Source organism: Paroedura picta, chromosome 12, assembly GCF_049243985.1.
Source record: "Paroedura picta isolate Pp20150507F chromosome 12, Ppicta_v3.0, whole genome shotgun sequence".
In the NCBI taxonomy this organism is placed as follows: Eukaryota; Metazoa; Chordata; class Lepidosauria; order Squamata; family Gekkonidae; genus Paroedura; species Paroedura picta.
Window position 1 is genome coordinate 3,105,262 of NC_135380.1, and position 19,900 is coordinate 3,125,161.

A 19,900-nucleotide genomic window follows, 5' to 3' on the forward strand; every position below is an offset into this window, starting at 1 on the left:
GCACTTATAAAACTGTTCTGACCGACTCTTCTTCAGTAATATCAGGGCTCTCTCAGCCTCACCCACCCCACAGGGTGTCTGTTGTGGGGAGAGGAATGGGAAGGCGACTGTAAGCCGCTTTGAGCCTCCTTCGGGTAGGGAAAAGCAGCATATAAGAACAAACTCTTCTTCTTCAGTAATATCAGGGCTCTCTCAGCCTCACCCATCCCACAGGGTGTCTGTTGAGGGGAGAGGAATGGGAAAGCGACTGTAAGCCGCTTTGAGCCTCCTTCGGGTAGGGAAAAGCAGCATATAAGAACAAACTCTTCTTCTTTTCTTCTTCTTCTCCACTGGCTAGTCCGAAGACTTGCTGGCAAAAGCCCCACCTGGCCCCAGCCATATTGAACAAACTCTTGGCAGGAACCAGGAGAAGAAGGCATGATGGCGCCCCAGGGATCATGTTGGGGTCCCCTGACACAGGCACTTGCAAGTCGAGTGTGTGTTTTAGAATAAAAGCTGTGATCTTTCAAGATGCTGGCTGGTCTCGCTGGATCCTGTATTAGCAGTTCCGTCTCTCACTCCGCGGCAGTTTCCCTGGGTTCCCCCTGCTTTTTGAACCCTTACACCAATAAGAGGCCTGAGGAACTGCAGAATGACGGTGCCGTATTGGAATATCACAAACTCCTTTGCAGAAAGGCTCGGCGGGGGCAGTGGTACCAGCTCTCCTGACCCAGGGGGCATCTGGATGTTCATTATATCCTGGAAAGAACTTGCGGCCCCTGCAAGGAAGAAAAGCGTCAATCAGATTTGTTTTGGCTGATGTCTCATGTGAAGGGGACTATTAATGTCTCATGTGAAGGGGGTTGATATATCCTGTGGTGGAGCTCATTATATACTTGCAGGCCTCTCTCTCAGCCTAAATGAAGCAACACCAATCCAGAACAAATGTGAAATGCCTTGGAACAGATGCAGGGATGCCAGACAGTCACACACAACTTCACCCACTTGAAAACTCAATTTGGATTTAGAAAGGCTTGACTGTCCTGACAGGAAACAGTGGTGAGTTCCATGGCAGAGTGAGGGTTTGAACCTGAGTCCCCACAGTCCTTGTCACACACCCTGATCCAGGGATCCTTAACATGATGCTTTGTGGGGGCCACAACACCCACTGGCCCCTTTTCCTGGCATTTGCCACAGGTTTTGGCCCAGCAAGGATTTGAATTGGTCCCTGGAGATTTGATTGGCTGCTACCACAGCTCAAGGATCTTCGCTGTGTGACTGAAGGTGAGTTGTGGCAACCATTTTGTAGCTGGCTCTGCCTCCCGTGGCAGCCATTTTGTTTCAGGTTCTGCCTCCTGAGGCAGCCATTTTGTTTCAGGTTCTGCCTCCTGAGGCAGCCATTTTGTGGATGCTCCCAATGTGTTGTGTCAGAATTCTTAAGGTGTCCCAAGGCTCAAAAAAGTTGGGAACCCCCGTGTTTTATCCCTACACTACCCTAATCTAATCCAGAAGATAACTCGAATGCTGATATGAGATACAGGCAAACTTCCTCTAGACTTGACTCCTTTTAAGTTCTCTAAGAGCAGATATAATCTGTGCACAGAATTCCTTGCCTCCTTACTGGACCTGTCGGCTTGGTGTAGTGGTTAAGCGTGGTGGTTTCTAATCTGGCGAGCTAGGTCTGATTCCCTGCTCCTCCACATGCAGCTGGCTGAGTGACCTTGGGTTGGTCACAGTTCTCTCTGAGCTCTCTCAGCCTCACCTACCTCATAGGGTGTCTGTAGTGGGGAGAGGAAGGGAAGGCGATTGTAAGCCGCTTTGAGACTCCTTTGGATAGTTATAAGAGGGGTACAAAAAACAACAATTCTTCTGCTGGTGCTGAGCACACAGCAGTCAAAGTTACACAGTCTAAACTGCCTGTTATCCTGTTCCTTTATGATGGAGCTCATTTTAGGAAAGGAGTGTGTGTGTGACAGCCCAACGTCTGTAGTTGTGAAGGCAATTGTGAAGGCAATTGCAGAATCCTTAAGCTTCCTTCAGCATGTGAGACACTGTCCATGGTGCTGAGTTCAAGTCTTGGCAGACCGGACAGTGCAATGCAATGCCAAGGAAATTACCATTTTCCGGCCAGCAGGGGTCCAGCAGTCCAGCTGTGGCAGCACATTGTTGGATTTGGACATTCATGTCTTTCAGAAGAGCAAGGAGCTGGGAAGATTTCAGGCTGCTGGCGTCATCCGAGTCTATATAAATAGGAATAACATACGCAGGTATCATTGGAGGATTTATTGGTCCAACAGCGATTTTGACACAAAAGCAGACCCATTTCAGAGGTATAGTGAAGGCAGGTTCAGGTCATCTGTCTGTGCACATCTCTAGAAAAGTTGCATGCTTGGCATGCAGAAAGTTGTAGGCACAATCCCCAGTATCTCCTGTTTTAAAAAGGATTTAAGTCACAGAGGATGTGAAAGACCTCAGCCTAAGACCTTGGAGAACTTGGTCTTTATGGATCTGATTCATTATAAGGCAGCCTCATGTTTGCAAATGACACAGCAGAAATCCATCGGGAGGCCTCACCGGTCAGCAAGCACCTGATCCAAGGATTCAGGAGAGTGATCCTTGTGGTCACCAGCAGTTCGGTCTGCCTGAAGATTGCGATGTCTGCAAGGAAGGCAAAGGAATCCCATTAGTGTGATCCTAGGTCAGGGTGGCCAAACTGTGGCTCTGCACGTATCCATGGACTACAAATCTCATGGCCACAACTGTCCTAGGCGAAGAGCAGCAGAATGGCACTCATATTCTTGTCACTCTTCGTGGGAGAGGGACTGAGGAGTGACCTAGGCTGGCACAAGCCCTCCAGGAATTTAGCAACACAAGAGGTGCATCCATGAAATCGGGACCAAGTAAACCAGCCGGCTGATATGAGGTAATTGTTCTATAATCAGTTGCTGCTGTCACAACCCCTGCTGGCTCCCCCCTTATGGCATCGGGGTCTTAATGTTCATCTTTAAGGGCCACCCAACTAAATTGATGGGCAAAAAATTCAGGGCAAAAAAAAAAGGAAATTTTTTTTTACACAGCTAGGGTTTAAAATGTGGAATTGGCTCCCAGAGGATGTCGTGATGGCCATGAGCATAGACATGTTTAAAAGGGGATTAGAGAGATGCATGGAGGAGAGGTCTATCAGTGGCTACTAGACAGAGGGTCTAAAAGGAACTTCCACATTCAGAGCAATTCAATCCCTGAATCCCAGAGCCAGGAGGCAACATGAGGAAAAGGCCTTGCCCTCTATGCTCTGTTGTTGGCTGTCCAGAAGAACTGGTTGGCCAATGTGTAAGGCAGGATGCTGGGCTAAAGAGAACATTGGTTTGATCCAGCATGGCTCTTCTGATTTTCTTATCAGGAGAAGGCCTCAGCCTTCATGCCCTGTTGATGGGACTCCAGAAGCATTAGTTGGCTGCTGTGTGAGACAGGAGGCTGCACTAGATGGACCATTGGTCTGACCCAGCAGGGCTCTTCTGACATCCTTATCAGGGGAAGGCCTCGGCCTCTCTGCCCTGTTGCTGGCCCTGCAGAGGAACTGGCTGGCCATTGCGGGAGACAGGATGCTGGACTAGATGGCTCCTCACTGGTCAGATCCAGCAGGGCTCTCCTGCTGTTCTTACTGTTTACTAACTTCAATTTTAACTGAATAACAGCCCCAAAAGGCCCATGGAAGACTCTTCCCCCAGGAAAAAGTGAGATCTGGTGAACATTTGATTTAGCGCCAATGAGACCTACTCTGAGCCAATAGGAAGAGGTCTCTGTCTTCAGCCGGATCAGGCTGTCCTTGTTGCCGTGAAGAGGCAGCCTCAGAGGCCAGGGCATTTCGGCTTTTCCGACGAGCCTCTTTCTTCTTTTTCTCCTTCTCCACCTTCCCTCTGAGTTTGCCCGCATCTTGGTGAAACGCCTTGTCCAGGAAAGTCACCGTCTCATCGTGTTCTCTCACGAGTGTCTAACAAGAAGAAGGATGAAATGTGATGATGTCTGAGCTGAGCTTTTGCATTCTGGCCCAGCCTCATGGAGTCTGGGTGGTGGAGAAACCCAGGGACAATTTGCAGGTGCTTCCATGCCTCTTCCAAAGAACCGGTTCCTGTGTGAAGCTGCCACGGACTGCAGTCTGCAGCATGATAAAGCAGGGTCCCCCAAGATGGTGACTATGGACGCCTTTCCTGGTATCCACCAAGTGTTTTTAGAAAGTGAGCAGGGCCAAGTGTAACTTTTGCCCAGCAAGGCTTCTGATTGGCCACTGGAGATTTGATTGGCTGGGCTCTGTATTCTTGGTGCTTGGCGGGGGGGGCAACAGTGGGAGGGTTTGTGGAGTTCTGGACTTCCTGGTGGACCTCCTGATGGCCCTTGGGTGTTGGACCAGATAGGCCGTTGGCCTGATTCAACATGGCCTCCCTTACGTTCTTATAAGGAGCAGAGGTTCGTCAGTGGATATTAGGGGCCATGGCTCAGTGGAAGAGCGTCTGCTTGTGTCCCAGGTTCAATCCCCCACATCTCTAATTAAAATGGTCAGGTAGATTCATGTTGTGAAAGACCTCCAGGTGGGACCAAGGGTCTCATTCAGAATAAGGCGGCTTCACGTGCAGACTTAAAACCTCCAGAGGGTCCAATCCCTTTCCTGCATCCTCTCACAGCAAGCCATGCCCTTTGCAACCGTGCTCTCACCTGCCTGGTGTGTCTTTGGATCTCTCCTCTTTCCAGCTGATCCTGCAGTTTGGCTCCTTCAGCTGATACCTGCCCCCGGTATGATTCTTCCAGCTCTTCCAAACGCATTTCTTGGGAAACCTCCAGCCTCTCTTTCCTTGCCCTTTCTTTCCCTTCTTTTTCTAACATGGGACTTTTAAGCTGCAGCAGGGGGGGGGGGAGACACAAGAGCAGTAGCTTCCCTTCCCTAATTCACAAACATTGTGCTAATGGCAGAAGTCTCATTTGCCAGCAATCAATTTTCAAGTTCCCATCCCTTCCTGAGATTGGGACCTTTCCCAATGGCAGGTGGAGGTGGGCTGCTGTTCTTTAGTCGTCAGGAAAGGACATGCTGAGAACCTTTTTCTCGTTCAGGGATCTGCAAACATTTTCAGGATTAGGGGCACAGATGATGCAAAAAACACATCTAGTGGTGACTTCTTCCTGTCATTTCCCCAGCATGTTTTTTTACTGACTTCCCCTTGTGGTGAAATTTATTTTTAGCCACACTCTGTAAGACAATCGAGGGTAAAAGCCCAGCGTTCCAAAATGTGGCTTCACTTTTTCTCCAGCCATATATCTGGATAGAAGCATGGTGCGGTGCTCCTAGAGCAGGGGTAGTCAAACTGCAGCCCTCCAGATGTCCATGGACTACAATTCCCATGAGCCCCTGCCAGCGGATGCTGGCAGGGGCTCATGGGAATTGTAGTCCATGGACATCTGGAGGGCCACAGTTTGACTACCCCTGGCATCCTCCCTGCAAAAGAATGAATCGAATGGCTTGTCGTGGTCCTACCCAGAAGGGACTTGCGCTGCTGGAGGAGCTCTCACTTGTTCTTTGCCTCTGTAGGGCCAAGATCCGCAGCTGCTCTTTCAGCTCTTGGATTTTCTGCTGCCTGAACTCCTGCAGTTCTCGGGTTATCTGGTCAGCGTCATCCAGGTGCTGCTGCGAGGGAAACACAACGTTAAGTGCGATAGAGAGGGGGAGAAAAGGAGAAAGATAGAGAGAGCACCTGGTTGCTCACAATCAGAGAATTCAGCAATTGCATAGTACCAGTCTTTGGAGGAGCCAGCTAAGGTTTGCTGCTTTAATTTGGGGGGGGCAGCCTTTCTTCAGGGTCCACGGGTGGGAAGGGACCTCTCACACAATTGTCATTTGATTACTCATATAGCACTGTATAAACAAATACTTTACTCACACACAGTCATCCAGACAATCTGGTGTATACTTAGCACAAAATACCACTAGTGAGGAACCCTGGCTGACCTCTTAAGGCAGGAATTTCCAAGCAAGAGGGGCCACCATGGAGAAAGACTTGCTCCTTTGGACTGCCAGCCACCTTTCTGATGGTTGGGTGGGGGGGCTACTTTGGGAGAAGGAATCTATTAGGCCCCAGTCTATCTGTAGTATCAGTACGGCAGCAGTATCTTGAATGTGTGTGATGCTCTTGGGCTATTGGAAAGTCAACAGGTGGAGTTCTGTCCATGTGCCATCTGCTAACCCGGGCTACCGGGAAGATGCAAAAAACTGCCTTGTACCAATAGGCCAGGCCAGCTGATGTATCCCAATTGCCTCCCTGACTGATATGAGCAATGGTGACACCCGTGGTTGCTGCCTGTCTGCTGGCTTTGTCTCGTCACACCCTCCACTCCACAGCAGCCCAGCTGGGAGCTCTTTGGTTCTTTCACCTGATCTGAAGAGAGTCCCCTCAATGCCTGGGCCACCTCCTGAAACTGCCTCTCCCTCAGCTGCAACATCTGCACGGTTTGCTTCAGCTCCAGCAGTGGGCGCGCATACCCCCTTCTCTCCTTCAACATCTGCAAGATGGATTTCAGATCGTCATCCACCTGTGGACCCTGAAACACAGCAAAGCAGGACCATGGTCAAGTGTGTGTGTGTGTGTGTGTGTGAATCACTGTACCTGCAACACAGCCTCACTCAACCCCCTCAACGCTCAATGCCCTGTTGTTGGCCACTGTGTGAGACAGGATGCTGGCCTAGGTGGACTATTGGTCTGATCCATCAGAGCTCGGCTGATGTTGTCCCCGAATTTGTCCACTCCTTTTTAAAGGCAAAAATTGCTACAGACATTCAACTGCCTTGCTTGTTTGCAGATCTCAGAGGGAGAAGAAATAAGCATTCGTGGCCAAGTCCTGGGGCTACAACAGAAAAGGCCTCGCTTCCCGTGGAAACCAGTCCAGGCTTTCTATAGACGCTACAGACTTAAGCAATACCTTATCCCTTCATCTTGCTTGTTTATGTATGCCCTCGTTAACACACTTTTCTCCAAAGAGGACTCAAAGTGGGTTACAACATTATTAAAATCATCATAAAACATGGATTAAAAATGATAAGAAGAACAAAGACACCTCTTCATAAAATACCATGAAATATGATGAAATATCTAAGTCTGTGCCGAAATCCTCCCTCAATGATTTGAGATTGAAGAAGCCAAACTCTTACTTCCACAGGGAGGTCTCCTGGGTGGCCATCTTCCTCTGGAGGGCTTGTGGTTGTTTTCTGGAGCCGAAGGTCACCACCCAAGATATGGACCGTTTGCCGGAGATGCCTCTGAGTCAGGAGAAAATACATGATGTGTGCAGTGGGAGGACTTGGCGCCATCTTCTCAGCCCGTCGAATTGCTTCTGCTTCTTCTGCTTGCAGCTGGGGAGAGCAAACGGGTTTGCAGGCATGGGAGAAACAATTTAGGATTGCTTTTTATTAAATACATTAAAATATTACAGAGTAGTTCAGCAGTGGAATCGGCTACATAAGGAGGTAGTGAGCTTCCCCTCACTGGTGGTCTTCAAGCAGCATGAGTCTACGATTCTAATCCTTCAGCCTCCATTTGGTTTTCCCTAGTGCTGCATGAGTCCGCCATCTGTATTTTATGGATGAATAAGATGAGATAAGATGTCTGATCATACATTTGTTCAAGCCCTTGGATGGACAAGCCCAATACTGACTCCTCCCCAATCAGATCTTCCATCTCTTTCCAGCCTCCTTGGAACGGCAACAGCTCTCCAGGGTCCTGAGCAGAGAAGGCCTTTTCCATCACTTACTCTCAGAAATCCTGCAACTGTCTATAGGACTTTCTGCATGCAAAGGTGGTGTTCTACCAGCAGGGGTATACCCAGGTGAATCCTGAGCTTTGGACCATCCATCCCTCCCTCCCTCCCTATAGCTCTTTCTGTACCTTTGCTTCTATCTGTGCTTGTAGCTCTGTTTTGATCAGTGTTTGCAGCTGCCACAGTTCAGCTTCATTTCCTTCTTTGAGTTGAACCAGGAAGTCCCCTTCCAAGTGGTGCTCCTGAACAAAAGCTACAGCTCGCGCCACCAGCTGCGTTTCAGACACCTGAGCCACTTCATGGGCTACCTGTTCTCCTGTGACTCTGTAGCCAAGGTGGTCCAGAGCCTGCAGTATGTTTTTGGGGCACAGGCATTGCTGGGACACAAAACAGAAAACCCATGTTATCAGAACATAAGAAGAGCTCTGCTGGGTCAGACCAGTGAGGGTCCATCTAGTCCAGAACCCTGGCTCATGTACTGGCCAACCAGCTCCTCTGCAGGGCCAACAGCAGGGCACAGAGGCTGAGGCCTTCATAAGATCATAAGCCCTGCTACATTAGACCAGTGGTCCATCTAGTCTACCATCGTATTTCACACTGGGACCAAACTAGATACTATGGAGGTCCAATGAGATGGTATAAAAGCTGAGGTCTTTCCCTCCTGGTATTGGTGTTCTAAGGTTTACTGCCTCCGAATGTGGAGGCTCCTTTTATTCAGCATGGCTAGTAGCCACTGATAGACCTCTCCCCCATGAATCTATCTCAAAGCTCTCCATGCCCATGGCCATCAGTCAGTGGGGACTCAAGCGTCTCTCCTGGAAGAGACACGCTTGGCCAAAGTGGGGTAGACATGAAACAATTTCTAATTCAAGGAACTAGGCAGAGGAAGAAGAGCTGAGAGGTACCTGGAGATGGTTATAAGCATCCAAGACATGTTGGATCCTCTGTTGCTTTAAAGCTTCTTGTTTCACTATCTTGACTGCTGCCGCTTGTGCTATTTGGGCCACTGAGTCCCCCTCAAGGCTTGCCCCCAAAGGCTGAGCTTCCTATTGAGTGAAAGAGGACACCTGTGAACAAGAAGCTGTGAGGATGCAGATGTGGGGGGAGAAACCCAGGTGAGGCTCAGCCAAGCATCAGGCTTCTTTGGGAAGTGGGGGGTGCAGGCAGGGGAGGAACCATCAACCAGGGAGAAGGTGGGTTCCCAAGAAGACAGAGCGGCTTACATTCACCTTCCCTTTCCTCTCCCCACAACAGACATCCTGTGAGGGAGGGGAGGCTGAGAGAGCCCTGAGATTACTGAAGAAGAAGAAGAGTTGGTTCTTATATGCTGCTTTTCTCTACCCAGAGGAATCTCAAAGTGGCTTACATTTGCCTTCCCTTTCCTCTCCTCACAACAAACACCCTGTGAGGCAGGTGAGGCTGAGAGAGTCCTGATATTACTGCTCGGTCAGAACAGCTTTATCAGGGCTGTGACTGGTTCAAGGTGACCCAGCTGGCTGAATGTGGGGGGAGGAGTGCAGAATCACTCAGCTCACCAGATTGGAAGTCTGTGGGAGAAGGGAGGGGAACGGGCCCCTGAAACCTGGAGCCAGCCTCCATTGGCACAGGAAAGGACTCACGCTGTCTTGTTGCTCAGGGTCTACACCAAAGGTGGAGTCTTCCTTTTGCAAGTCAGCCACAAGTGATGCCAAGGACTGCAGGATTTCTTCCGGAGAAAACAAAAGGCCTTCTTGGAGGGTGAACTCCTTGGGGCTGAGTCCAGCCCCCTTCAGCTCCTCCCAGTGCTGCTGGCTAAGCTCTCGCTCGGCTTGCAGGTGCTGGTCAGCCAGATCCTTCAGGAAGCCCTGCCACTCCATGCTGCTTGCAGTTTCCTGGAGCCATAGAAAAACTCTGGTTTGCATAATGTCAAGGCCAAAAATGGTACCAAATCCACAAATATTCTAACTTGCCTTCTACAATTCCAGTTGGATCTATTAGACAAACCAATATCTCAGCTTGGTCCTTGTTTTACCTTTAGAGGAAATTTGAGGAGTACAACTTGCAAATATGAGCAGTGTGAGGATGGGCAATTTGGGCGGAGGTGACTCCAAAAAGCGAACTCTCTTTCCCACACCCCCCCCCCCCAGTGTAGAACATGAAGCTGTCTTACCGCACATCTCTTCCCCTTGGACGAGTCCCAGAAGTGAGAGATCATGTTCATTTCCTTGGCCAGTAGGGACAACTCCAGGTGCACCATTTCACTGGCGTGCTTCTCAAGGAACATTCTGCCCCCCCCCCAAAAAAACACAATTCTATCAGGTAGGATTGGCATATTCATAAAATTGCTTCAAAGCCCTATATGGTTTGGGGCCAACATAGCTGAAAAGCCACCTATTTCCTTAAGAATCTCCCCCACCTCCATGGTCATCTTCAGAGCCTTCAGGGGTCTCCACCTTCTGAAGCAGGGCTGCAGAAGGTGGAGACACTTATGTCTTACTCAAGGTACAAGCTTTTATTCAAGGTATAAAGTTTCCTTTTATTCAATGTACTTGATTCCAGGTATGCGCTTTTGCACACATGCACACGTGTTTTATTGCAATTGAATAAGCTTTTATTTTATTCAGAGTACTTGCATTTCATCCAAGGTATAAGCTTTCGTGTCAAGCTTATACCTTGAATTAAACTTTGCTGGCCTTAAAGGTGCCCCTGGACTCAAACTTTGTCCTGCTCTTTCAGACCAAACCGGCAACGGACCTGAATCCATCTTCCAGATCAAGCTGAGCTCTGAGAAAACAGAAAATCCCCGTCCATCCCTTCTCACCTCAGCTGGGTTTCCTGCAGGAGTTGGGATCTGTGTGCCGTGGACAAAGATGGCAGCGCTGGAGAGAGCAGGGCTGGTGGAGCGGCTTCTTGCCCTGTTTCAGATCTGAAGGCTTCCGAGACCTTCAAGGTACTCCTCGATGAGTAGCCTTCAAGAGAAAGGAGAGGGAACACAAGAGACTCCAGGTAGGATCTGGGGATGCTCTGGTTTTACAGCTCATCTCCAGACTAAAGAGATTGGTTCCACAGGGGATAATGGCAACTTTGGAGGTGGACCCCATAGCATGATCCTCCATCGAGGTCCCTCTCTGCCCCAAATTCTGACCACCCCTGGCTCCACCGCAGAGTCTCCAGGTATTTCCCAACCCAGAGCTGGCATCCCAAGGTGGGGCTGTAGACTTTGTGAAATCTCCCAGCTTTAAAATGGGTCTCCAGGGGAACTGCTCTCTGTAATTTGGAGCTGAGCTGTAATTCCAGGAGATCCTGAAGTCACACCTGGAGGCTGGCACTCCTAACCTGTGTGCGTGTGGACTTCAGGGCTGGTAGTCTGGAAGGCAGGGCAGCCACTCAGAGACCTAGGAGGGCAATTAGACCCCCAAATCTCCCTCCCTTCCTGTGGTTTGTTGGATGGATCCCCCCCCCCCCATGGGTTTCTCTGGGGATGTAGTACAGAAAGAGAGTCGAGCTGAAACGCTGCAGTGGAAACGGCGATCGATAGCGGCTGGAGATGCAGCAGCACGCGAGAGGCAAGATCATTTTAAAAAATCTGCCTTGTATTAATTACTTTAATGCAGTTCTCGATATTTAAATCACCACCAATTATTTTGAAAGTGCTGACAAATCTTTGAGCCTTTTTGGAATTTTTCCCAGTTCAGGCCATATTTTTCAGGTTTGCATTCCAAGGAAATTGAAGGAATCATGAGCTGGGCGGGGACCCTGAGGCAGGCCGGCATAGCTAAGCCGGGTGTCAGGGTCAGAAGACAGGTTTGCCAACCTCCAGGAGAGGCCTGGAGGATTCCTGTTATTACAACGGATCTCCAGATGACAGAGATCTGTCTCCCTGGAGAAAATGGTGGCCTCAGAGGGTGGACCCTCCAGGGCATTAGACCCTGCTGGGGTCCTTCCCCCTCCCCTCCCTAAGCCCTCTCCTCTGCAGGCTCCACCCCCCCCCAATCTCCAGCTATTTCCCACCCCAGAGCTGGCCACCCTAAGCCCAGGGCCCCTTAGAGGATAGCCCCATAGGAGGAGGAAGAGGGGAGAGGCAGGGATTCACAAGAAGGTCTTGTGATGGATAGAAAGGTTGTTTTGCAGTCATTCTGCAGTGGAATTTTCTGCCTGGTTAGGTGGTGTGTTCCCCCTCACTGGCTGAGCAGCTGGACAAACCTTTACCAGGGATGCTTGAGGCTTGAGCCTGCATTGAGGAGGGGTTGGACTAGTTGGCCTCTATGACCCCTTCCAAGTCCATGATTCTATCTACACAGAGAGAAGAGACTATATGAAGGGGGGGGGGGAAACCAGAACCAAAGATGGGTGTGCACAGTCAAAGTGGGCCAAGTTTGGGTTCCGGGCCTGAAAAAGCAGAGATGACTGACCCCATGGAAAGGTAGTTTCTGGCAACCCCCTAAAATGGTGACAAGTTCTTTCTGGCAATCCATCAAATGCCCCAGCTCTGCCTGTGCCAACACCGCTGCCTCTTGCTGCATCTCAGACTTGATCTGCAAGGGGCCTGAGCTCCAAAGCCCCATGATGGAGACAGAAACACATGCGGGGGGGGGGGGAGCTGTAAAAGCCAGGCGGCTCCCTGGGACCACACTGGCCATGTCAACAGATCCTCCCCCTTCATAGTTATGTGTCTTCGCAGCCAAACTCTACCCAGAGCCAACTCCAGCCTCCTCCCATCTGTACACAAACCTTTGCGGAAATCTCTTATGTAACTAAGAGTCGGGTTGCATCACAATTTATAAATGGGAGGGCTCAGGGGAGGGCAGGGGAGAAGGACTGCGATCGATTGTCTGTTGCACGGCCCGTTAGCTGCCAAGCTGAGGGTAGGCATTCTGCACTAGCAGGCTCTGTTTATACTCTCGAATTAATTGCATGGGCATTAATGCAGAGCGAAGCAGTTTAGAGGAAGAGGGTTCAGAGTCTCCCATGTTAAAATCCTGCCGTTTGGGGCAGAAGGACGGGAAGAGCCCAAGAGCAGTGTCCACTGGCGATTTTGCCTATGAGTATCGCACTGAAATCATGGGGGGCTGCAAAACTGTGATTGGGGTTTGCCCCTGCAGACTCAGGTAGCCATCGACACCATCGAATAGCTTTTCACCCCAGTCCCCTTGGCGACAATGTATTAAGGGTTATGAGGTCCTCTGGTCAGGGCAGGGGCTCCCTACTTTCCAGAGACACCTTGCCTCCCCCAACTCCCCCCAAAAACAGCAGGATGCTGCAAATTAACACAGAAGTGACGTTGGCACACCAGGGAGGGAGTGTGATACTCTGGTTTTGGAGCAAAACTCTATGGTTAGAAGGTAGTGCTACCATGGTCTTCCTTTGCATTACAACCTTGGTTCCCACCCAAATGCTAGCCACATCTAACCCTGCTTAGAGATACGATAAAATTGGGCTGTCCAGGTTTACCTTTGAATAAAATTAGAATGAAAAAAGCTCTCTCTCTCTCTCCCCATCCTCCCAAAGGGAAAGAAAAGGTATTATTTCGTGTGTGTGTATGTCACATCCAATTTAACACAGCCGATCCTGTCCTATTACAAATCTTTATCACAGGGGCTGATGACTGCAGAATTAAGCCCTCGCCCTTGGTGTATATTGATGCACTTGGCTTTTCTGTTCGGTTCTCTCTCTCTCGGGTCATCTGCGCAAGGAATAAGGTCCTTGCCCAGTTCCTTGCAGGAAGGGGCCTCTCAGAACGGCTTCTTTCTCTTGATTCCTGCTTGAAAGATTGAAACTGCAGGCTGTACCTTCTCCGGACTCCAGACCCAGAAGCATTTCTGGAGGCTCGGCATCCCTCTTGTCTTCTTCCAGCTTCTGAACCAAAGTCTTGAGCAGCGGGATCAGTTTGCGATTAATCACCTCCCAACTTCCACGGGGAGTGCTGATGATGTTGTAAAATCCCGTGCTCTGGTAGTTCACAAAACACTGAGTTGATCCAGAAAGAAGATCCTGGGCCAGAGAAGAGAAGCAACTTTTAGCATACCTGCTGTGTACTGCGGGCAATCTCTTGCGGTGGAAATGCCAGCATATGAACACACGAAGCTGCCGTATTCTGAATCAGACACTTGGTCTGTCAAAGTCAGTAGTTACTCAGGCTGGAAGCAGATCTCCAGGGTCTCAGGCGGAGCTCTTTCCCATCTCCTCCTGCCTGGTCCTTGAACTGCTGGGGATTGAATCGGGGACCTTTTGCATACCAAGCAGAGGCTCTGCTACTAACCCACAGCTCCTCTCTGGTGAATGAGCAGTATTCCTTTTTGTAGCACATGATCACTACTAAATAAAAAGACCCTTCTAGATTAAAGGAAACAGGACTCAGGGGAGGGATGTTTTGGCATTTACTATTTCAAGTGTTTTCTTTCTTCCAACCAGACTCGCTTCTGGTGTTGGAGCTAGCCTGGGGGAGGAAGCTGTCAAGTCATAGAAAGGGAGCAGGAATGGCCAGGGGTGTAACTCCATTTTTGGACAACCCCCTAGGTCTCCCCATCGCCATCCTTCGCACGTGGACACGGTGAATAAACCCACAGGGATCCCCTGTTGCTTCTGATGCCACTTCTGCTTTGCCTCTTCCCGTTCAGAGGCAAACCGCACCTTCGTCTGCAGGGTCTGAGTATCTGACAGGTATCGGAGGTACTCCAGCCTGCAGTACGCGCTCTCCACGCTGGCCTGCTGCTTAGCAATGTGCTCTTGGAATTCGGCCACCAGGTGAAGGGTGATCTGGAAGGAAGAGCAGCAAAGGTCTGCAAATTGGATGGGCGTGTCTCATCCGTTGGGATCCACCGAGTAAAACCTGGGACTTCTCAGCCAAGAGAGGTGCTGCTAACCAGCTGGGCCAGACTGGGAAGACTGGCAGTGACGGGCACTCTAAGTGGCTGCCAGGTGTGAGGAGCCACTGGGCTTCTACTGCACAAGCAGCATCCTTCCTCCCAGTCACCTTTCTGGATTTCTCCCTGACGGACTCCTCGGTGGGGACGCTTCTGCTCCACCCACGCTCGGTTTCCTTCAGCTGCATCTGGATCCGTCCTTCTTCCATCTGGACCTTTCTGACGAACTGCACCAGCCTTTCCAACACCTTCCTGAGCAAGAGCATCACTCTGGCCTCTTGATCGCGCTCGTCCTTGTCACCTGCAGGCACCAAATAACAGAGCTGAAGAGAGAGTGACTTGCCCAAGGATCTCCAAATGAGTTTTTTTTTAGCAGAGACCAGATCTAAAACTGTCATCCATCAATATTTCTGTCCTCTGCATGTCAGCAGGAAGACTCAAGAGGTCCTTCAGGTATGGCTTGGGGACCGAAGGCTCATCCCGTATGAATGTGGATGTTCTGTTTTTTGAGAAATTAATTGCCATCCCAGTAAACCCTGTGAGTCTCTCCTGAGGCTCATGACATTGTTGCAGACTCCGGCAGCATGCCTCCTGTGTACTCCAGAGGAAAAGGGAATTGATTGTGTAGAGAGGCTGTCCTCAGGGAAGCGCAGAACATGGAAGGATAGGACAGCGTACCAAATGCCCACCTCCCTCCCCCAACCCCAACATCCAGCCTTACATTTTGTTTGCAGGTATTGTTCAGAATTCCACAGAGCGTTCAGGTCTCTCCGGACCCTCCTCTGAGTTTCCTGGGCTGAGGCCACATCCAGGAAGTGGCAAAGTTCTTCTGCAGGTTTTAATTTGCTCCTGTACTTTACCTGCAGGGAGAAAACTCATTTTTTTTAGACTAGATGAACCTTTTAGCTGTAAACCCTCAACTCTGGAAGTCCCTTCCCACAGTGGCTTTCCCGGCATCTGGAATTTGGGCCACTTTGTGACACAGAGTGTTGGACCAGATGGGCCACTGGCTTGATCCAACTGGGCTTCTCTTATGTTCTTAAGCTAAGCAGGGTCGGCCCTGGTTTGTACTTGGATGGGAGACCACCAAGGGATACCTGGGTCACTACTTAGAGGCAGGCAGAGGCAACCACCACCTCTTGCCTTGAAAACCCTGCAGGGATTCCCAACCTGGGCTCTGTGGAATCCTGTGGGCCATTGAGAGCCCCCCAAGGGGCTCCCTAGCCTTTCCCTTTTATCCTGTCTCAATGGACTCAGCCACAAGCTATTCCAAGCATGGCCATGAAAGCAGGGAACCAGTCGCTGCCATTGACTGGGGGTGGCCTCCTTGCATGGTTGGGAAAGGCTACGGACCCTGAAGACCTTATTCAAACCACCTCCTTTCCTCCCTCCCCAGTTCTCCTTGGCATGGTAGGGAGGCATGGCCACCTGACACCACTTCCAGTCTGTTCCTGGGGCTCCTTGAAGCCTGAAAAATATTCCTGGGGCTCCTCCATGGTAAAAAAGGTGGGGAAAGGCTGCCCCACAGGGTCACCACCCGCCAGCTGCAACTTGATGCTGCCTCACACACTCATACACAGCCTGGCTAAACATCGGAAGAACGACTGCATGGCTCCAGGCTAGACAGCCAGGTGGTGATGTAAGGTTTCCTACCAGCCACAGACGTGAACCAAGGCCAGCGACTGCACCTTTTTCATTTTCCCCTGCTTGGCGGCCTCCAGGATGTGCAGAAACAAGAAGTCCAGCTCCCGCAGCAGCTCTTCTTCCTTTTCTCTTTGGCATTCCCAGTAGGCTTGCCTGGCATGGATCTCCTTGTCCAGAGCTGCCAGCTGCAAAAGAGAGCCAAGAGCCCGGGCCTTGAGCCAGCAGCCAGCAGCCAGCAGCAGGAAGGGGGGATGAGAAAACAGAGGCTGAGGCGAAGAACACTTGTCCTCACCAGATCCGGGTCTGGGTTTCCTCGTGGGAGACTTCCCAGGGACTGGACAATGGGTATGACAGCGTTAGTCCAGGGGTTAATCTGAGCACCGATGACCGGCCCGGTCTCCCCCGTGACAGGATCGATGGTTCGGAAACCAACAGCAATCGGAGCCAGGCCTAGATTTGGCACAAAGGGAACAGCAGAAGTGTCTACATTGTCTGCTTTTCATTGTCAAAAGACAAAAGGCCGGATCTAGAGCTGCAGTCCTCTAAGTCAGGGGTAGTCAACCTGTGGTCCTCCAGATGTCCATGGACTACCATTCCCATGAGCCCCTGCCAGCGTTCGCTGGCAGGGGCTCATGGGAATGGTAGTCCATGGAGGACTACAGGTTGACTGCCCCTGCTCTCGGTGATCTCCCAGAACTACAAGAGATCTCCAGGCAACTGAGCGGTCCCCAAGGAGAAAACAGACGGGTTCTGGGGCCTTCTGTGGTCCCTCCCATCTCCGACCTCCCACCTTCCCTCGGCTCCACCCCCAAATCTCAAGGAATCTCCCAGCCCTCAGCTGGCAACCTTAGCTGGAGCCCACAGATCCATCCACAAGAGCCTTCTACATCCGGCAAAAGTTCCTTGGCTGGGGAGAAAGTGCTACCTTAGTGGGACAGATCTGTGGGAGCCAGTCAAGGTTAGAAATCTTTTAAAGAAGATATAACCCTTAAAACCACGAGGAGCTTTGGTGCATGTGTGTGTGTTTTGCAGGAAAAAGAGTACCACTAATCTGCTACAGACCTTCTCAAAGTTATGGGGTCCCACCTCGCTCTTTCCAAAAGGAGATGAGAAGAATCTACACCGGAGACATCCCCCGCCCCATCCTATCCACATAGGGTCCCAATCTGGGCCACCACCTTTCCCGTTGGCATCTTCCGTGGTCCCTGCGAGTGGTATTGGCTGCCCTGTTTTCCAGTCACATTCCACTCCAAGGATGGGCACCGCCAGGTGTGAACCTCCAGGATCCGGAATTTTCATCCCAAACACTGCAGGAATCCAAAGTTCGGTGCTTGGAAATTTGATCATGCCTAAATTGGGATTTCAAAAACAAACAAAAAACCCAAAGAGAAGTGAGTCAAAACAAGGCCATTTTTTTTCCAGGTGAAGTGATCTCTGTTGCCTGGAGATAAGCTATAAGCCCAGAAGATCTCTAGGGAAGTTTTATTCAAGGTGTGAGCTGTCCTTGGACTCCACATTAGTTCTGCTGCTTCAGACCAACATGGCTTCCCACCTGAATCTACCTGGAGATTTGCAACCCTACGAAAGGGCCACGTGCCTTCCATGCTCCTCCTGTCCCCTAACCTTCTTTCTTTCATACTACTTACCCAACTTGCCACCCGTGCTCTTGAGATTTGAAGCAACGGCTCTCTGCTTCTCTAGACTCCGTAGCCTGAATATCGAGTAATTGAGCCCTTGGGACAACGCTGTGATCATGTCTTCCTCGGCAGCTTTGAGGGCTCTCTGTCCATCTCCCGCAGCTCCCGGATCCTGGCAAATGGAGTCTTTATATTCTCTCAGGACTTTCACTGTGTGGACCTGAGTGAGGAGGAGATTGGCTTCCAGCAGGGCCTGATAACCCCCCGCGTGGGGAACCACCTTGCCTTGCAGAAGGCAAGCACCCTGCACACGAGCCGTCTTCCCACTCAGCGGCTCGATAAAGGAATCCCCGAGGAGGAGAAAGCTCTCTGAGGGACCTGTTAATCCTCCCAAAGGGACCACGTCTCCTGCAGTCCAAGAAGAAAAAAAAAAGATTAGACCAGCAATTCCCCCATAGCATGATGGATTCATAGTCATTTCAGGGCTCTGTCCAGACAGATCTTTTCCCCCTTAACATCTGGTATTTCCCACACCAAATGACTGTGCGATTCCTTGACATATTAAGCACTGTAATTCAGAGGTAGTCAACCTGTGGTCCTCCAGATGTCCATGGACTACAATTCCCATGAGCCCCTGCCAGCATTTGCTGGCAGGGGCTCATGGGAACTGTAGTCCATGGACATCTGGAGGACCACAGGTTGACTCCCCCTGCTGTAATTCATCACAAGGGGAGACATTAACATGGAATCTTCTTTTTCTGGTGATTTTAACCCAACAAAATACTTTGTGGTCAAGTGACCTCTTTAGAGCCCAGCTAGACTTGCCAACTGCAGCTTGGAAACTTCCTGGAGATTTTGCGGTGGAGAGGGGAGAAATTGTAGTGGAGTATAAAGCCAAAGAGCACCCTGAAAGCTCCCATTTTCTCCAGGGGAACTGATACTTTTTGTCTGGAAACCAGCTGTGGTTCCTAGACAGCTCCTGGCCTCACCTGGAGGTTGTCATCCCTAATCTCAACCAATTTACCTCCTATTTGTTTCAGGGTTTGCCTCCTGGGATCCCCAAAAGAACTTAAGCAGAAGCCTTTAGAAGGAAAGCCCAGAATAAGAAAAGAAAATCTCTGCTGCCCTTGGGGACTCTGGGCCACAAACCTTGTTAGTCTGTTTATTTTTGAAGTATGGATTCCCCCCCCCCCTTACTGTGAGTGGGGTGATTTCAGCACTCACAGTCTGAGTTGGAATTGGGATTCTCAATTTTGGAAGGAAAAAAAAGACCCACACAGATATACACACTAAATCAAAGGAGATTGGTATGTCATCATTTCTTGATTCATTTGACTTTTACATAATTACATCTTACTCTGCACCTCCTGCTTTTCCGGGCCCTTTGACCTGCTGTTCATTGTTTTGTCTTCATTATCCCGTAAATAAAGTGAGGATCTCAGTACATGCACTGGATGAGGGGGTGCCAGCCCACGTAAGAATAAGATCTATTTGATATTCCAGAGCCTGGAGTCAGTATCAGGGCCTCTCTGCCCCCAGCTATCAATGGCTATTAAGTACAAGGTATAAATGGAACATTCTGTGTGGAGCAATGATGAAGACAATTACAAAAAATAACAGTAGATCAAAGGGCTCTGGTTTGGGAGGGGCATTTGTGGGAAGACTTCTGGAGTTCTGCCCCCGCTGGTGGACCTCAAAATGGCCTCTGGGTTTAGGCCACCATGTGGCACAGAGTGTTGGTCTCACCCAACATGGCTTCTCTCATGTTCTTGTGTTTGGGGCAGTGATACTCTATCCTTGGTGCTTGGGGAGCAACAGTGGGAGGGCTTCTGGAATTCTGGCCCTGCTGGTGGACCTCCTGATGGCCCCTGGGTTTTGGCCACTTTGTGACACAGAGTATTGGACTGGATGGTCCATAGGCCTGATCCAACATGACATCTCTTATGTTCTTATACCCTTTTGTTGGCTGTCCAGAGGAACTGGTTGGCATGTGAGAGAATG

At 50.3% G+C, this 19,900-nt stretch overlaps 1 protein-coding gene across 1 annotated transcript in view; it reads right to left on the minus strand.

The window, feature by feature from the left end:
* The window catches only part of LOC143822002 (uncharacterized), a 38,036-nt gene that overhangs the window by 5,454 nt on the left and 12,682 nt on the right, over nucleotides 1–19,900 (minus strand). Inside the window, exons 16-34 of the mRNA XM_077306583.1 lie at nucleotides 17,909–18,307; nucleotides 17,441–17,611; nucleotides 16,555–16,712; nucleotides 16,283–16,447; nucleotides 15,340–15,478; nucleotides 14,729–14,919; nucleotides 14,320–14,511; nucleotides 13,545–13,746; nucleotides 10,577–10,724; nucleotides 9,926–10,040; nucleotides 9,396–9,647; nucleotides 7,905–8,153; nucleotides 7,172–7,372; nucleotides 6,397–6,564; nucleotides 5,504–5,653; nucleotides 4,690–4,869; nucleotides 3,757–3,970; nucleotides 2,554–2,637; nucleotides 604–758 (exon numbers count right to left, since the gene is read on the minus strand). Of these exons, the coding sequence (XP_077162698.1) occupies nucleotides 604–758; nucleotides 2,554–2,637; nucleotides 3,757–3,970; nucleotides 4,690–4,869; nucleotides 5,504–5,653; nucleotides 6,397–6,564; nucleotides 7,172–7,372; nucleotides 7,905–8,153; nucleotides 9,396–9,647; nucleotides 9,926–10,040; nucleotides 10,577–10,724; nucleotides 13,545–13,746; nucleotides 14,320–14,511; nucleotides 14,729–14,919; nucleotides 15,340–15,478; nucleotides 16,283–16,447; nucleotides 16,555–16,712; nucleotides 17,441–17,611; nucleotides 17,909–18,307 (3,533 nt within the window). The remainder of the gene's footprint in view (nucleotides 1–603; nucleotides 759–2,553; nucleotides 2,638–3,756; nucleotides 3,971–4,689; nucleotides 4,870–5,503; nucleotides 5,654–6,396; nucleotides 6,565–7,171; nucleotides 7,373–7,904; nucleotides 8,154–9,395; nucleotides 9,648–9,925; nucleotides 10,041–10,576; nucleotides 10,725–13,544; nucleotides 13,747–14,319; nucleotides 14,512–14,728; nucleotides 14,920–15,339; nucleotides 15,479–16,282; nucleotides 16,448–16,554; nucleotides 16,713–17,440; nucleotides 17,612–17,908; nucleotides 18,308–19,900) is intronic.